The sequence below is a fragment of the Mus caroli genome, chromosome 16 (assembly GCF_900094665.2).
Source record: "Mus caroli chromosome 16, CAROLI_EIJ_v1.1, whole genome shotgun sequence".
NCBI classification, from domain to species: Eukaryota; Metazoa; Chordata; class Mammalia; order Rodentia; family Muridae; genus Mus; species Mus caroli.
This window is the reverse complement of record NC_034585.1, coordinates 22,183,303-22,202,442: the sequence shown is the minus strand read 5'-3', so window position 1 is coordinate 22,202,442 and position 19,140 is coordinate 22,183,303. Positions and strand designations below refer to the sequence as shown.

The 19,140-nt window shown below is 41.9% G+C and overlaps 1 protein-coding gene across 10 annotated transcripts in view; it reads right to left on the bottom strand.

Annotated features, from left to right (window-relative positions):
• Positions 1 to 1,093: 1,093 nt before the first annotated feature.
• Positions 1,094 to 19,140, bottom strand: part of Lpp (LIM domain containing preferred translocation partner in lipoma) — a 590,743-nt gene continuing 572,696 nt past the window's right edge. For all 10 annotated transcript variants that reach the window (XM_021185104.2, XM_029470450.1, XM_029470446.1 and 7 more), the window contains 3 exons: positions 13,909 to 14,087; positions 8,528 to 8,648; positions 1,094 to 6,145 (listed from right to left, as the gene is read on the bottom strand). In XM_021185104.2, coding sequence (XP_021040763.1) covers positions 6,017 to 6,145; positions 8,528 to 8,648; positions 13,909 to 14,087 — 429 coding nt within the window. In that variant the 3' untranslated portion in view covers positions 1,094 to 6,016. The remainder of the gene's footprint in view (positions 6,146 to 8,527; positions 8,649 to 13,908; positions 14,088 to 19,140) is intronic.

Sequence of the window (19,140 nt, the reverse complement as noted above, 5' to 3'; positions counted from 1 at the left end):
GACATCTACATTCCTAATAGAGCATTCTGCTTTTAGGACTGAAAGCTGAAATTAGAAGTTATGTTCAAAGACAAGTTCATGGAGGACACTGGTAGCTATTTAACAATATCCTATTGGGGCACAGGAGATGGCTATCAGTCAGATGAATTAAGTTTTATCTTGTCCCTACGTGGATGGGTAGCTTGGAAAATTGAGCTCAGCCATTGATTCTAAGTATTGTAAAATAATTTGAGTACTTGTAGTATGGTAATTTTTAATAAATGCTAGAAGATAGAGATACTTATCATCCTGCTTAGACCCTGCTATAAAACAAATACCAATCAGAAGCAAAGAACAAAGATTTGAGCATTTTTTCTCAGTAAGATGGATAAAAAAAATGTTCTTTACAAAGATCTCTACAATTAGTCATTATGCATGGCGGCTAACTAAAATATTGTCTAAAAAACTTTGCATAAGGAAGAAAAAATTAAAACAGAAAAGTAAATTCGTATCTTTCTGTTCTGTACTAAGGGAAAATATGCCCACAAAATAATGTATACTCTACAAAAAGAAAATCCTAGTGCTGAAACTACCCCTTACAAGTACTGAGTCAATTCTTGTTGCCACAAAGAAAATTATCAAGCTCATTACAGTGGGACAAAACGATGTTCTCTTATTAAAAAATATTAAGCTGGGTAGTTATGGCGCACGCCTTTAATCCCAGTACTTGGGAGGCAGAGGCAGGCAGGTTTCTGAGTTTGAGGCCAGCCTGGTCTATAGAGTGAGTTCCAGGACAGCCAAGGCTACACAGAGAAACCCTGTCTCGAAAAACCAAAAAAAGAAAAAAAAATTAAGTATTTTGTGGTGAAAGTGACTTTGAGTTTAAAAACAGCATCCTAGGAACAACAATATGAACTAACCAGTACCCCCAGAGCTCGTGTCTCTAGCTGCATATGTAGCAGAGGATGGCCTAGTTGGCCGTCAATGGGAGGAGAGGACCTTTGTCTTTCAAAGATTCTATGCCCCAGTATAGGGGAATGCCAGGGCCAGGAAGCAGGAGTGGGTGGGTTGGGGAGCAGGGGGAGAGGGGAGGGTATAGTGGATTTTTGGAGAGGAAACTAGGAAAGGGGATAGCATTTGAAGTGTAAATGAAGAAAATATCTAATTAAAAAAAAACCAAAAAAAAAAAAAAAAACAAACCCCGCCCCATCCTAGTCTAGCCTTAGAATGATCACTTTACATATAGGTGAGGAATATACAGATAATTTTAAAGCAATACCCTATTAGCTAAGTCCCTGATACAGATTCATTAAAATACACCTGAAGGAGCACCCCTCCCTCTAGGAATAAGCACAAGCTAAAGAGTATGTCTGCATAAAGAAGTTTTTTTTTTTTTTTTCTGGCTGGTAGGTATATGTCCTGGTAGCCATTCTCCCTTATTGAGTTCATAGTGCTGCTGTATCCTAACTAAACTTACTAGAAGGCCAAACAGGGCATCACTAGTTGGCACAGTGGAGAGAGAGAGATTAAAGGGAGGCAGGAAAGGAGAGAAGAGGAGAAAGCAAGGGATCGAGGGGCGAAACACTTGCATTAGATCACATTAGCTTTGGCCAGACTCATTTTAAAGGTCGGCAATAAAGCCCTGCTAGCCAACCTCCAGCATCACAAGCAGCTTCATTCCAATTACCAGCCAATTAAGTCACGTGGCCTGAGATAGTCAAGGTTGTACCACGATGATAACTTGCTCAGAAATCAAAATTGTTTATTCCTAAGTCAAACAAATAATACAATGTAAAAATGTGAGTGCAGAAGGGGTCCTGCAGGTGCAAGTCTCTGCCTTTATCCCCCTTAACTCAGGGGAGACCAAAGCCTAAGGACTAGTAACAGCCGACACATCACCTCAACCGTGACCATGCTCGCATATGTTAGAGTATGAGGTCCATCCAAACTGGTACAGTAAGATGGAAGTGTGTTCTCGTCCTCTCCTCTCTGTCTCTTTCTCATCGATCTTTTGAGAATGGGGGGTGTAGCATTTCTATTACTGAGCAACAGTCATAGAAGTGTAAACAGATTTTTAAAAAATAAGGCACAATTGTGGATTGCTTTTGATTGTCTCTTGTGAAAGCACACCCGAAGAGCCATCCCAGGACAAGGACTTGAGGCACATTTTGCAGAGGTATCTTTTTCGGTTGCTGGTTTTCTACAGATGGCTGAAGCGGGGGTATGGAACATGCTGTCATATTTCATTCATAACACACATGTACTGTAGCTGTAGGCAACAGATGGACAATCACTTGTTTAATCTACAAATGTGAAATGCTAAGGTAGAATGGCAATATTTCTAGAAATGTATATGGAAAAAAAAAAGCCTTTCCAAGCCAAGAGGGATGGTGAGAGGCTGGGAGGTTACATCAGTGTTTCTCAGATCTCCCTAGCAGCTGCCATAATTTCCCTGACACCCTTCAAAACTTGAGAATGGAAGGATCAGGGGGCAACCGACACAGATCTGACAAGAGAAGCCTAAACCACATCAAATAGAAATAACACTGTTATTCCTGACTGGGTCACATTAATAGGATTTGTAGTAACTAGAAAGATGCTTGGTAGTTGTGTTTTCAGAATCCTGCCTATTAAAACTCTGCTGCAGCCTCACAGAGCACTCTCCCCTTCCCATTGCCCAAATGCAAGACAGCTCTTTATGGTTAATATGTTCCACACTTTTTAAGTCCAACAGAAAAGTGTTGCAGAATTTTTAGTGTTTTTAAGTTCATGTCCTTAATCAGCATATAACCACGTAGCAATTCTGACCACAAGTTGTTCCTACAGGGACAGTGTGCTATTGACAGGGAAACATCCACATCTTTGAGCTGCAGAGATGGCAGGAGTTCACTAATACTGAGGCCATGAGCTAGGATCTGGGAGCATGTATTTTTGAGTTCTAACGGCAATGTTGTTTGCCAGTCAGACTCCATATTGAGCCAGTCTGAGATGGGAACCCAAACACTTATGAAATCTTACTCTGGATGGGAGGTTTAGCTGTGGTAGAGCACTTGTCTATTTCACGCAAGTCTCAGAGATCCATCCCTACCACTCCAGAAATAGAAAGAGAATTATTTTAAATGTTCTCTGCAGAGCCCATGATGGTGGGTATTTTCCTTTCTTATGTGTTTCATTTTATACAGAATAAACCAAATGTTTGTGCTCTTGACATTTAAACAATTCAGGCATAACTTTATAAGTTTTCTGTTACAGACATTATATTTTTCTATTTATGTATTTAAATGATAAGTAAGGCAATATATCCAAAGGCGATGCATATAATCATTACGGTAACAGAGCTTTATATCTCTACAGTAGGCAAATCTTTATGGAGATAAAAGAGCAAAGAGCAGAGCACTTAGTATTGCTTAAGTCAAATGCTTAGTAGAAGAAAACGAGAGAGCAATGTGAATTATATATTAAAGTAATTGGAGAATAATGTGGTGGATCCTTTATAGGCATGAGACCTTGTGAACGGAAAAGATCTAATCCTAAATATTTCTGTATATGTGTATGTGCACATTCATTATTATAAAAGTATAAGTCTATATTAAAAAGAAATTTACTTTAAAAAAATCTTTGGTAAAGATCCTCTGAGGTGACTCAACAGGAAAGCACTGGGTAGGCTACTAGCAAGAGAGCTCTGCCCTTAACACCTCAGGGAAGAATGGGCAGCATTTTCCTATAAATCTCGCATGTAAACATCTGGTTACAAGTAGTTACATGTAACAAACACGGAGGATGTTATTGCTCTATAGTATAAATATTACATAAACCCTTCCTCTGCTGTCTACATTTCTAGACATTACTCCTGCCCCTTACTTATACTGCACTCTACTTTTGGCTTAAAGACACTTCCCGAAATATTTCATGGTGAGCATTTTAGTCAGTTCAGACCTGTATTCACCTCAACTGTCTGTTAGCATTCCTCGAGGTCACCACCACAGCTGAGCCTTTGATTTGCAGCACAGGGATTCAGAGCTAGAGAGTGCCCACTGAATCCTGAGATCCACAGGCTGCCCTCCATGAATCTCAAGATAAGAGAAGCCAGGTGAGAGCAGGGGGCAAGGGAAAGGCCCCAAAATACCAGCTTTGGGGATTCTAACAGGCAAACTGCCTGTGGAGAAAGTCAATAAGCCACAGACTGACCCAGAGGGGCTGTGTGACAATGGCCTAAGGGCTTCTTTTAATCACTTTTAAGATGACTTCTATTCAAGTAAAATAAACTTTATGGAATTCCTGAGGCATGGGTTGCAATTTTAAACATGCACAAGTAATTAAACAGGTTTTTTTTTCTCTAAATGTTAAAATTAAAACTGTCAGACTAGAAAATCATCATGTCATAAAGATTAAAAAAAAAAGGAAAAGACACGGAAGAGCTGGGGATGCCGGGGTGCCAGGGCACATGCCGAGCACATGAGGCCCTAGTTCAACTCCCAGTACTATATAAAAGAGATAAAAAGATATTTGTGGAATTTAAAAAATTTAAAGTGACTATACTTCTAGAACGGGTGTTAGCTATAGAGGGACCTTTATATTATTATGTATACCCTTCTGTATATTTAAGGTATTCCATAATTTAAAGGTATATATCTGTAGAAGATTTAAAGAAAGCTTTGGGAAATCTCATTCTGAGATACTGAGTTTACAATAATGGCCAGCTGCAATTGCAAAGCGAGGTGTCTCCTCTTAACGAAGCGAACTGGCTCCAGTTGGCAAGCAAGTGCTTCACTGGCTAATAAGAGTTCGCATAAAGATTCCAGGCAGGCATTCCGCATATTTTTACCTCAAAAAGACAATTTGGTTTTCAGCGATTGTCTTTGAAAGTGTGGTGTAAATGTCACATTGATGATAGGAAAATGTCTCCTGCAGTATGTACTTGAGTTACAGAGGGATTGTAAGAATAATAAACTCTGGTCTCACAATCTTTCCCAGCTTTTTTTCTCTGTTTTAAAGAAGATGAAACATGGTTCTATAATTTCATTTTATGTGTCCCGATTTGCAATTTTCAGGCAAAAGAGATTTAGTTTTGGGTCACTATAAAGTGAAAGAAAGAAAGATAAGAATTTGAATCATTTTAATACTTATCTTTCTGAAGAAAATATTAATTGTAGTAACCATGCTTATATATTAGGTGAAGTTTCACAGTGCTTTAAGGGTGAAGAGTTGGATAGATTTATAAATGTACCAAAAGCAAGCCTGACAGTCTTATGTCGAGAGAGTGTGGGGAGGTAACTCTCAGGGTGGGATTGTGGGAATACACTGGGCCTCCAGATACACCTAGAATTCTGCGTTAGCACAGGGGTGAAACTTGGTTTTATTTCCCCACATTTTAGATATTGGCTAATCAATGTTTTCCAATGAGCCTTGACTGCTGAATTTGGATAATTGCAGACTAAAGTGGGCTCCTGTTAACTTTTTCAAATAAACTCTTTATAGCTTAACATAGAAAAATATCCCCCTACCATTATTTTAGCAAGAGACATCAGGGGTGTAGTGCAATGGGAAACTTCACCTTTTCAATACCTGGTAACAGAATGACTGACTTTTGTAGCCACAGCTAGAGGAAAAGTGACAGACAGGACAAGACTTAAGGCACCTGCAGGCTGGCACATTCACCCAGGAAAAATCATGTGACAGCAAATACCACACTAAAAATCTATTCAACCACATGAGAAGTGAGACAAACATGAGGATTAAAAGTCTCAGGAATGCAGAAGAGAATGGGACGGAGTATAATCTGTGCAAAAATGTGGAAGTCCTTGGAACAAAGGCTCACCAAGGCCTTGCATGATTAAATGTGAAATGTGTATTTGGTAAGAACGTAGACAAATCGTATCCTCTATGCGCTTCTATGGAAAGGTTAACAGCAGATGAAGAACAGAGACTATCCTAGTGGTTGAGCTATGCCTCTATTTTTCTATTTCTTCTCTTATCTTTTTCTTGCGTTGCATTCTTCTTGCTGGCATGCACTCAGCAGCTGAGCTGGCTATTGACTCTACAGGTCAGTGCTTGCCTTGGCCGTCAAGACCCTGATGCGAGCCGAGTTGCAGGTCTTACAGAGGATGTGTCCATCCAAGGGGTAGCAGCCTTGGTTGTCTCCTTCGGACAGAAGACCACCACAGTCCTAAGGAAATGAAGACAGTGACGTAAGTGAACTGAACTACAGGTATAAACCCACTTTCCCGAGCCGCTTAAGAGGCTTCCATAATGGGAACATTGTACCCCAACACTAGTACAAGAAGTAGCAGATCGTGAATGAAACTAAATTAGAGATTAACAACATAAATACAATGGTAGCCAGGTGTAGTGGCACATCCCTTTAACCCTAGAACTCAGGAAGCAGAGGCCGGTGGACCTCTATAAGTTCAAGGCCAGCCTGGTCTACATAGAAAATTCTAGCCAGGAAACTAGATAGGAAGACCCTGTCTCAAAATAAAACAATACAAATAGTGTAAAATGACTCTTCTAGTCACCAAATACAAAACATAGTACAAAGAAGAAAAAGCCTACAGATCTCAGCTCCCAGGGGTAGCTTTCTCTCCTAAACAACAGTGAAGAAAATAAAGCAACCCCTCCCCCAGCCTACTCTTTGTACTCAGTTTTAGGATTTCTTCAGAAGAATGGACAGGTACAAGAATAGAAGTTTATAGCTATTTAAATAAAAGGAAAGTGATTTCTGTCATGTAGAGAGGCTACCAGTGGCTTTTGCATATTTACTGCAATAGTAGCAAAGACATGAAATTTCAAGAGCTGGGAAGACTGATAATTGGGAACACTTTCCAAAAGGGATAGCATGATGAAGAGGAATTTATGGGAGACCAGGAGATGAGCTCCTTGGGTGCCACTGTGAGGTTTGGCACTGTCTGTGAAGGCTGCACACAAGACTGAATACTACTCTGGAAATAATTCAGGCATTTTCTCCCCTACTGAGCTTTTGGGATGGTCAAGGCACATAATGGGCATGAATGAGCAAAATGCAAAGAGTCACATTCACGTGAAATATGGCGCTGCTGTTGCTATCCGTGATTGCCTGTTCTGTAAGGTGTTAGGTAGCACTGGAAGCCAGCCCTTGTCTTTAGAAGAAATGGGAGTCTGCTTGGAAAATAAACAGAGCCACATTTAGAACGGTGTGCCTTGCTCACGTTGACAGAAGCTGTCACGGCCACGGCTGCTGCAGAGTTACTCTCTGCGCTCTGAGAGTGGCAAAGAGATGAATGAAGCCAGGCCTACAGCTGACAATAAACTCGGGGTATAAACAAGGTTGACCCAAAGAAGTGCCATAGCAGACACCATTATGATCCACAGGAAGTGTGGCTTTGCCAAAAAGAACCAGTGATATATGATACTTTGAGATGTTTTCAGGAAGTGAGTAATGGAATCAAACCGAAAAAAAAATATTCTAAATAACATGATTCATAGAAGACACAGTTTTACATCTTCTCTCTCCCTCCCTCCCTCCCTCCCTCCGTCCCTCCTTCCCTCCCTCTGTCCCTCCCTCTGTCCCTCCCTCCCTCCCTCCCTCTCCCTCCCTCTGTGTGTGTGTATGTGTGTGTGTGCGTTACACATACATAGGGGTCAGATTTTGACAATGTCTGGTGTCTTCCCTATCATCCTCTCCTTGTTATGTTTTAGGATGGGGTCTCTCTCTCTGAATCTAGGGGTCACTTCAGTTCGGCTGGAGTGAGTGGTTAATTATCTCTTAGATGTACCACCACCACCACTACCACCACCAGCACCATCATCATAGCCTTTCCACTAGCTTAATAGTTTACAATATTCTGTGACATAATTTTCTGTTTAGGTCTCAAAGTCTTATCTGAAGGAATAAGAATTAGAAAAGTCCTGGTGTCTCAGCATCCAACCAGGACCCACACCTTGGGCAGGACTGGGGCCCTCAGGAAGTGATGCTTTGGGCAGGCTGCTGAGCTGCCCACAGTGGAATAAGCATGGTGATCATGTCTTGGTATTTGTAACTGGCCAATAGAGTAAATAAAAAGCATAGGCAAAGTATAGAGGGGTAGGTTAACCTGTTTGTCAGAGTTAGAGGATGAAGGGATTATTCAGGGGCAGTTGCTGATGTTGAATCCAATGCCAGCAAACTCCATTCCTCAGTGTCTTTTTTTCCCCCCTCTATAAGCAATTTACACTGTAAATGTATTTTGACATAGAAACCATTCTGTATTGAAACTCTTGCTATAAGATGTTTTTATGAAAGTCTGTAAGTGGTCCTTGGAATTATTATCAGATTTTTTTTAAAGATGTGTTTACATAGTGAGTGTTTATTGCATATTAATTAAATTTGGTTTTGTAGGAAAAAAAAGAATTAGAAGCATTTAATATATACAGGGAGAGGGGCATGGCTTTGAAGCGTGGGGTAAATTGAGTGAAGTAAGTGTATTATTAACTGCCTGTGTCAGAGCTAGAAACTGTTTGTGAGTGCTAAGTCTTTGTTAGGCACCATGATCTCCAGGTTTTATGATTGCTCTGACTTGGGGATGCCACAGACCTCACAGCGATAGCAGTGCACATGGAAATCACGGTCCAGAGCCACAATGCGGACAGTCTCCTCCTGGCCTGGGGCTGGCATGATAGGTTCCTTGCACACAGAACAGCGCGGGGCAAATTTCCTGAAAATAGAAAGAATTCTGGTAAGATGTCAAGTACAGGAGAGAGGTACAGAAGGAAACGGAAAGACTCAAAGGCTGACACCTGTGCTGTATTTCCTGTGTGACCTTGACCGAAAGAGACTGAGGCAGTAGAGGCCTCCCCAGATGGTGTGTAGTGCTATCTGACAGGGAAGAGGATGGATCTGCTTTATACAGAGAACACCAGAGAACGCATTAGCAGGCAGCATGTAGGATGCAGCAATCCTGTGCATAGGACTATTCCATGGGCATGAGCTAGCTGAACACAGGAAACAAGGTACTGTCTAAACATGGATGACAAAGGTCTTGATAGGCCCTGACTACCCTCTGATTTTCTTCTATTGGTATTCCTTCATTCTGCCATAGACAAATATCCTAACATTATTAATCTCTACAAAGTCTTTGGTTAAAATGTGTCTTGAATTCTTGACCACAGGAAGCCTCAAACATACATTTGCATATATATCATTTGTGAAGGTGTGAATTGAGACATGATTTGGCATAGACACACATAAGAACTGAAGACAATCCTTAAAAGATACACAGAACCAGCACGTCTGAAATCCTAGTAATGAAGAGGCTGAGGCAGAAGGATCATCCTAAATTCCAACATAGCTTGGGCTACTGGGTGAGCTCCTGTTTCAACACTGAAAAACCAGTGAGAGAGAGAAAGGGGATGTAGAGATATTAAGAAAGTTACTAAAGTTTTCATGGTAATAGTTTTAAGATTAATGATGATAAAATTTATCTACTTGTAGTAAGACTTAAAAGGAAATAATGATAGTAATCTAATACTCTGCAGAGAACTTCACGGTTGTCAAAGAGTTTTTACATACATTATACTCTCTGTGTACATTTTAATTTTCCTGGAGGCACCAAAAGGCATCTGTATGGCTGCAATCTAAATAAATATGAATTAAGCAGCAGATCGATTGATTGCTGTGAAAGAAAAATTAAGAGGATCATGGTACAACTGCAGTAGTAATCAAGGTTGTTGTAATTGATATTTTATGCAAGAAGTTGATATTTAGTGGGGAAAAAACTGCTTTGAATTACCTGATTATTTTTGAATCTGGGTTATCAGTAGTAAAATAGTCAGGCTTCTGATATTAGCTTTAAAAACTTCCTCTCCCCAGCTACCAGGCTGCTGGAAGAGCAGAAGTAGCCACAGCCTCACTGGTTTTCCCAGGTACATGTATTCCTCTAGGATTGACTTTCTTTTTATATATATATATATTTTTTTTATTACGTATTTTCCTCAATTACATTTCCAATGCTATCCCAAAAGTCCCCCATACCCTCCCCCCACCCCCCATCCTTCTTATTCCTCTTTGCCCCCATCTCTCTCCTTACCTTTTTAGGTAGTAATTATTTCTATGTCTCTGCTGACTACTATAATTGACTCATACAGGAGAATTTTGAACAACACCCAATGACATCAACCACCTGCTATACTGTTTTTTATGAGAAAGATATTATTGGACTTTATATCTAGTCTCATGGTCCTTCTCTGGGCAGTCTGAAGCTATGTCCTTTCTGACCAATCACTCATCCTTAGCAAAGCAGAGAGGCAGGAGCTGTCACTACATTGCTCATGATCCGAGGGGGTGTTTTCCAGTGCTTAAGCTGCCAAGTAGACACTAATAAATATTAATAAAAATGGGATGAAAGCAGTTCTGATGGTTATTATTTACTAAGTGCCTTTTATGTACTAAGTTCTGTTAAGCACTCTACACACATTATTATTTTCTGTTGATAGCCATCTTAAGGGAGCCATGAAGCTAGTCATTTCATAGCCAACAGATTTTTGGCAATTAACAAATGAATGCTAACTTAATGACTAAATGGATCAGTGCTATGGTTTGAATTTGCCATGTTCCCTTCAGGCTCACAGACTTAGGCCTTGGTTGCCAGCTGATGAACCTTTAGGAGGTGACTGGATTGTGGCATCTTAGACTTCAACAGATTAAGTCCAGGATTGGAGTCACAGTGCAATGGTGTTGGGGGGGGGTAGAAGGTAGGCTTGTTAGAGCGAGCAGGTCACATACCAAGGGCACTTCTTATCCCTGGCAGCCATGAGGTGAATAGCTCTTTTCTCTCGTGTCTTTCTTCAGTCATATACTGCCTCACCATGGGTCCAGAAACTCAGGTCCAGCTCACTACGAACTAAACATTCTGAAAATCATGTGTCCAAACAGACCTTTTCTACTCAGGAATTTGTCATAGGGGAAGGAAGTCTCACTAAGACCACAGGTGACATCTCTGCCAAGAAACCACAGATCACTGTGTATGCATCACACACCAACAGTTTAAGCTGACTGTCCCGGGCATCACCAGTGCCCTTGCACTAGAAGCATAGATTGCACAGTATTCCAGCACAGGCTGCATTGGGAATTCTCCATGCTTCTGTATTTGTCCTAAGCTTTTTTATATGTAGTCTATCTTGTTGCAAAAAAAAAAATAAATAAATAAAAAGTAAATTGGTTACTGTAAAACTATTCATATGTATAGGTTATTACAAGTTCAACAACACTATATAGGCTTACAAAATTACTCAAATATAGAGGTGGCATGATCCCTGGGAATAAGAAGGGGTAAGATCAAACAAATCTTTTAAAAATAGTAAGTTCAGCTTTGAATACAGTCATATAGGTAAAATGAGGAATCTGTGTATGTATGTATGTGTGTATGGTATGTGTGTGTGTATGTGTGTGTACACCCACTGGCCACCTCCACACACTGTGTACAGGACCTAAGGTAATCGCATTAACTACAGAGTTCTTAGTAGCTACTGGTGATCAGGTCTGTGAAAGAGTTCAGTTCCTTGGCTATAGACATGAGCCAACCTTAACCAAGTGGCTCATTAGGCCAACCTCTGCCCTTCAAGTGTGAAGCTCTGAGATGACATTGAGAGGCTTTTCCATAGACAACCTTTATCTCCTCTACCAAGAACCCCCTTGTTTCTTACATAGTATACTTCTACTGCGGCTTGCATGAGGCCTGCCTGGATCCCTGAGCCAAACGATCAATTCTGAGGAGGACAGAGCAGCTCTCCTCTCGGTGCTGCTCTTTCTGCCCTGTATCCCGGTAATACCCACACACCCTGCCTCCTCCCACAGGCCCAGCACTGACATGGACCTTTACCCAGCTCTCTCTGTCCTGCTTCTCCTTCAGCACTCAACACAGCTACTACTGGCATGGAGAGGGGAATGCCAGCAGAACCAAACTGAAATGTGTGTCCTGAAAGCTCACAGGAGAAACCCACTCAGGACATCCAAAATGAAGCTTTCCAAAGCAGAGAAGCAGGCTCTGCCCCTGTGTTGGTCTCCCTGACCATGAAGTAACTCTCCCATGCTAGACAGCTAGCACCTCATGATGGAAGGCTAGCACCCTATGGTGGGAGGCTAGCACCCTATACTGGATGGCTAGCACCCCATGGTTTCCTTGATGGAGCTAGCACCCCATAGCGGAAAGCTGCCACCTCATGATTGGAGGCTATCACCTCATGATGGAAGGCTAGCACCCTATGATTAAAGACTACCCACTCTGTGTTCTAGTACTTTCAAAGCTAAGCAACAAGCATTCTGGAATGTTTTTCTTTTTCTTTCTCTTCCATAGAAGGGCAATATCCACCTGCCTCCATAATTTCCAATTGTGCAGACATTATTTAAAAAACAAAAACAAAAAAAAACCCCTTCTTTTTCATGTGCACTGAAAGGGGAGGAGTGGGGCTTGAGATGTGTAGCTTTCTTTCCCCCTTCAGCCACTCCAGTCTGCTGTGCAGGACTGCGTGTTCAGACCCACACGCTTATGTCACTGGTTACAAGTCTCTAATTATGCTCCCCACCACTAGAAGGAAAGAGAAATGGCAGTGATTTAAACTTACATTTGTCAGAACTGATTTCCCCTTTTAATTGAGGGGTGTAACATCTCAGGCTCTTCCAGCAACACAAACATGTGTGCTCTGCTTACAGCTATCTGTCTTTCTTGGATCAGCAGAGTCTCAGAGAGGAGAGAACTGTGACAGAAAAACACTCCGATCTGGCTTCTTTTCACTTCCCTTAAATAGATGCAGGTTTTTTTTTTCATGTGTAATTACAAGCTAAAAATAGCAATAATGTGAAGTACAATTTATGCTGTGACTGCCCTTTAAAAATGAGCCTTTTCTTGTCTAATTCAAGTTGAAGATTTCTGCTTCTGGGCTTTTTATTTTTTTTAAATTCATTCAGCCTCGCATCTTTTGGTGAGGTTTTTGCTTTCACTGCTACTTAGGAGAGTGGTCAGGAAATTCATTTTTAAAATATGAGTCTCAGGTCCCCAAACTGCTTGTGGAAAGCACCTTCTGGACGTTGACAATCAACAGTGGGCAAAGAAACCCACAGCCCATCTTGAGACTCAGAGCAGAGCCCAAAGTGGTAGGCAACTTGCTTCAACCTTGGGAGCCTTACAAACCGCTCACAGAGCGTCTGCCCAGCAGACGGAAGCAAGGGAGCCCGTACTGCCTCTCACAGACCATACCTGAAGCTTCCCACATAGACCATAATAAACATGTGCACTGGTAGGATGAACTGGTTAGCCAGCTAACAAGCACATGAAGGAAAATACTAAACTGCCATTTTCCTAAAGCCTGCAGTTGTGATGGAAGAGAGAGGGGCTGTGAAATCAGAGACATGAAAACAAGTCATATGCTTTTAGGATCCTTCTCAAAATGTGGCACAACTGAAGTCATCAGGAAACACACGGAGGCACACAAGGCCTTGGTCGGGGAGGAGGGTGAGGGAGGACATGGAAATGTTGACTATGGCATGCGACAGCCTCTCACACTGGAACTGTGGGATGGAATTGGTCTCTGTGTCTGTGTACCAGCACATCCTAATGGTACGGTGACAATCGTGGAGAGGTTGTCACAGTTAGGACAAGTTTTGGTGTAGTAACTAAATTGAAGAGCTGGGGGTTGTGCAACATGCCAATGGCCACACCTCTCATCTCCCTGAATCAACTCCTCCATATCTACAGCTTCACAGGGATGTCTTGATCAACTTTAGAGAAGCTCTGAATAGAGAGAGTGTGGGAGGACGACAGGGACCTCCTAACATCCATCCATGCTCCGGAGATCACTCTTGGAACATCTCCCTAAACCCCAGAGTACATAGCTCAGAAAGAAGCACAGCACAGTCAGTGGTGAGCAGTAAGAGCGCATGTCAAGAGGACCAGCGGGTCAAAGGGCAGAGGGGTTGCTTACTTGTGGAAGTCCTCAATGCAGTGAATAAGACCACAAGCATCAACGGTAAATGGGATGCCGTCCAGGCTACGGTGGCACATCACGCAGGTGAAGCAGTGGGGGTGGTAGGCCTTCCCGGTGGCACGGAGGATCCGCTCCATGATGGGCTTCGAACACACACTGCACTGCTCCAGGGTATTCTGAGGAAAGAAAGAAAACTGGTTAGCAGGACAGCGTGGCTTCAGTGTGGACCACAGCACAGTAGGGAGGGCGGTTTGCAGTAGCATTGGCGACATCAAAGTGATGCACACAGTGGGTCAGGGGGGACCACCCAGGCCCTGGGCAGCAAACCCATGTCTTAGGATGCCTGCTGTCTTGTCTCCTACGGCATTCTATTCTACTACACAAAGAGTGATGACAAGCTTTTCAATAAAGACTCCAATAGTAGGGATCTGTGGTACCGACAAAAGGCTGCCTCTGAGAACACAGGAGCAAGGGGCCTGTAATTCAGTAGAACTTTACTTATAAAAACACATGGTAGGCTAGATGTATTCACTGAAGTACACCACACAGGTTCTATGTTTGGAAGACCGCTTTACGATTTCAAGTAGAATTTGCCTCAACATTAAAGACCTAGTAGGGTCACTGATAGACCCTAACATTTTATCTGTGTAATGACTGAGACAAGTCATGCCCTCTGTATAGCTCTAACCAAAACTCCCATTTAAAACCTCAAAATTCAGGCTAAGTGAACTCCTGATAGAAATGTTGAACATAAAATTGCGGTCTGGTTGTGGAAGTGAACAAAAGTTGACTTGGATTTGAAAATATGCTGGGCCTTAGGAATAAATGTGAACCTTAAGAGCTAATATTCAGCAAGTCAGCCAGGGCAACTATTAATCCCCCCCCCACACACACACATACAGACTGTGTTATCAACCAATAATCTTATTTCACATGTAATATGCTCTTCTCTAAATAAGGCATCTGAAGTGACTCACTAGAATCGAGAATCAAATTAGGGTGTATGTGTCAAGAGCTAGACACCAAAGTGGATGGAGCATGAAAATTAAGGAGCAGCTGCCTTCCTGCCCTGAGATCTCTAAAGCCTTCGAAGGGAGAGATGCCTGTAGAGAGTTAACAAGGGCCCTGAAAACTGAAGTAACCCCCTTTAACCCACAAGGATGCTCAATGTGATCCTGAACCACGGGTGTGACCATATACTTAGCTTACGCCAGGCCTTCATGGCCCTGTAGTGTGACAGCATCCTACTGCCTACTCTCGTTCCTATGCAGGAAATGCCAAGCTTCTACATCTTGACGCATGAGTCCATGAACTACATACGGCAAGGGCCAGTCTGGCCTTCCAATGTACAGATTAGAAAGTTCTTCCATTACGCACCTGACTACACTATTTCTTTCTACCCCATTTCAATTTATTGATTTTTCTATAGCACTTATCTATCTATCTATCTATCTATCTATCTATCTATCTATCTATCTATCTATCTACTATAAAGTAATGTAGTTTCATTAAAGGAAGGGACTTTTTTTTAAGGCTTTCAAAACATTACTTATTATTTTTATGTGCATTGTTATTTGACTTGTATGTCTGTGTGAGGGAGCCGCATCCACTGGAGTTAAGACAGTTGTGAGTTGCCATGTAGGTGCTGGGATTTGAACCCGAGTCCTCCGGAAAAGCAGCTAAGCTAATGTTTTCCAGTTGGAAGGGATTATATTCAAAGGATATATTTCTTTGTCCCAGTATACTTCTTGGGATTAAAAACAAGCTGGGGATGAATGCCTCACAGAAAGAATGAATAAAGAAATCTTGTCTAACTACCATGGTGGCTCAGTACTGGTCCACCTCCTCCAACTCTGTATTGCATCCCAAGATGAACTGTCAAATCCACCATCATTCTCTCCGATGAGCTGTGGCTGCCTGAGGTTCTAAAGCTGCCTTTGGTCAGAGTTTAAACTCCCGGAAACTCTTAGGTTCCTCCCCCCGACCCCTACCCCTGTCTTGAAGTGGTGAAATTACAATACCAGAGTCGTCCAGGCGAAAGCCTGGAGGAGGACACCCCTCTTCTCTTCTACTCTGGTGATCTAAGTCAGTGTGACTGGAAATTGTCCTCCTGGGGCTTCTGTTTTGCTTCTTTGTGGGGTTTTAACTTTTTTCCCCTTCTTTTTAAAACCCAGTCTGTAATGGAGTTGAATAAACCAGAATATGCTTGTACCGAAAACGTATTTGTTTGCACTGAGGCTTGGCTCTGAGGTTCAGCTCATTTGCTCAAAACCAGGAGCAACATACCAGGCTTAGTCAGTTTCTAAGGGAGAGCATTATGGTCTGTGAGTAGACTATTCAGGAGATGGGTAATCTGGTCAGTTCTACAAAGAAAATAAATTAAAGTATGTCTAAAATTAGCGTCATGAAAAATGTCCCAAAATCAGAAAAAAAAAGTTTCCAAGAAAGTAGCTGGCTCAGACAAATGGCCATGAAGGGCACGCTAACCTTTCCCAGACAACTCCCTCTATTGTATGTCTGTCCCCATTTTACACCATCAAGGCGGAGCGCGCTTGTACTTCCTCTAGGCCAGGCGAGCTCACACTTAGGACCTACTGGTTAACTGGGTCACTGAGCTCATGAGGGCACTTGAGGTTGGCATTTCTACTTTCTTGACTCCTGGTAATTTAGAGAGGGGCCTGATAAACTGGCATATAGCCATAACAAGGACCATGTGCTTCTTAAAGACTGTGCAGTGTCCTGGCTGGAGAGGCACAGAAGAATAATTTCTTTTGTATGCTTTCTTTACTCTAGACTTCAGGTTTCTCAAGAGTAAAATGATTTACCCCAATTCTTCAGCTTACTGTTATTTATTAGTACAAAGAATTCGAGAAAAGGGAGATTTCTGACTAGCAGATACATACTGGAAACAAGTGGGAAGTCCCTGGACAGAGCTTTCAAAGTGGGACTCACATGTTTGCCTTCATACTTAAGACTTTCAGAAATTTTCTAATCATAAAAATTTAAGCACAACAATGGAAGCTTTGCACCTTTTTATACATGGTTATTTTTAAACAGAAAGCTGGACTCTCCATGTACGTATTAAGCTTTTCTAAAGTAGGATAGAGAGAATGTGAAATCACAGTTTTGAAGGAAACAGGCTCCAATAGAATTAGTGCAAAAGAGATGTCTCTAAGTCTTCTCAGACCCCGTCTTAGATGTGTGCCATCTCTGACAGGTGAGTAGCTAGCAGAAGAGTACACTCCAGCTTGGGACCCTCCCAATCAGCAGTGTGCTTTGTGACTTGGCTCCTCTTCCTCACCACTGATCTCCCCTGCCAGTTTCACCTCCTCTCCACCATTCGGAGCTCATTGCTACACCTTTAAAAAACAATGCACACACCCAGGCCACCTTATACTTTTCTTTGCTTAGAAATATCTGCTCTCTTTCTTTTTTAATTGAAGCTCAAAGGTCACTTACTGTGGAAAAGAAGTCTTTCCTGATTCTCTTTCTGTTATAGTAAAAATAAATCACGTTCCCTGCTACCATAGGATGGCTTATGGGACGTTCTCCCTCTGGCGTCTACATGGTCAGGTAGTGGTCTCTCTTCTCTCTTTCCATTAAATTGTAGTCTGAAGTTGTGTAGCCTATGGAACAAATTCTGAAACAACTTTTCACACAGGAAACTATTGAGCAGTAAGTATCCTTGTGATCAGCATCTATAGAAGATTAAAGACGTAGATGACATCTATGATGTAGCTACATCCAAAGCCTAGATTCATACAAGGAGGATGTGACAGCTGGGTGTGACCTGAAGAATTGTTTTTTCATGAAGCTCTTTATGAGAGTCTTTATAGCTGCATGTATCAGTCAGTAGACAGAAGAGCATCCCCAAGAATGAAGTGTAACTCTCATTGAAGTACTTTCCTTCATCTGATAATTAACACAGAGGGACCTAGCTATGAACCTTCACCAGTCAATATTCCCAGCAGCTGGGGAAATGAGAACATCAGTCTAGAAGAGGCATCCAGGAAACACACTACATCATCTACATAAGTCATTATCATTGCCCTGGGCCTGTACAGTCCATGGCCCTTGGTAGGAACTGGTACCAAGCTGTGGAAGACCTCATCACTTAAACTCAATGGTAGATCTATATTTTATTAATTTTACAACAGACACTAGTTTGAGAAGTTACTCTAATCAAAGTATAGTTAAAATGCAAAAATTTGAGAGAAGCAGAAAAGAATCAGGGAATCAGTAGTCAAAAGGCACAGGCTATAAACTTTTCTGAAATGATGATGCTCCAGTTGTGATGAGAAACAAAAATTTAACTAAAAATTAAGCTAAAATCACAAACAAACTTGTACTCAAGACTCCCCAGTGCAACTGTTGTTAAATCTGAGATACAATCTGGTTGTAGTTTTTATATCCCTGGGTGTTATATAAATAACTTTTCTAATTCCCAGGCAGAAGAGCTGGAAGGAGCAGCTGAATATAAATGAGGCACGCAGGCAGCACAAACACTAACCGCCACAGAAAGAAGGAAGAGGGTGCTACCGCCAACACGTCAGACAGGAATACACCGGTCAGTGTGAGCGCCCGCGATCAAGACAGACGTGCAGGGAGAGTTGGAAGACTAGAAAGGGAGCTGTGTTAAAACTTTAATTTTATAAAATTAAAATGTGATCTTACATTTTTGGTGAAATGAGCAATATCACAGAACATGAAGGATTATACGATGCTGAGGCGACATCTCATGTTTTAGGGAGCATTTTGGCCTTAGTGTAATCAAGAGAATATCAGGGAGAATGAAACTATTAGGACCTAGAATGTCTGTATAATTTTTTCAGCCCAGAGATTACAACTTTCCACATGTGCTTCCCTTGAAATGCTGTGGTTACAGAAGTGATGCCAAGGAGGCCTTCTAAGAGAGCCCAAACTCCCTCCTTGGTGAGGAGTGTCAAAGGATAGAGGCTGGGAGATGCATACCACGCTGTCCACAAACTATCATCCTCGTATCACCCAGAAACCAAGGCCTGGATCATGACTATTGCTAAAAGCAGATTCACGCGTCCCGGTTCCCTATGCAATGGGGAGCAACTTCAATGTTCGGGTTGTACTTCTTCTGCATTTTTGTAGACACACTTTAGACTGAAAACAGAAGGCATTCAGGCTTCCTACCTACAAGTTACATTCAAAGAAATGAAGTCAGGAAACACATCGTGATCTTAAGACCACCTGACCCCT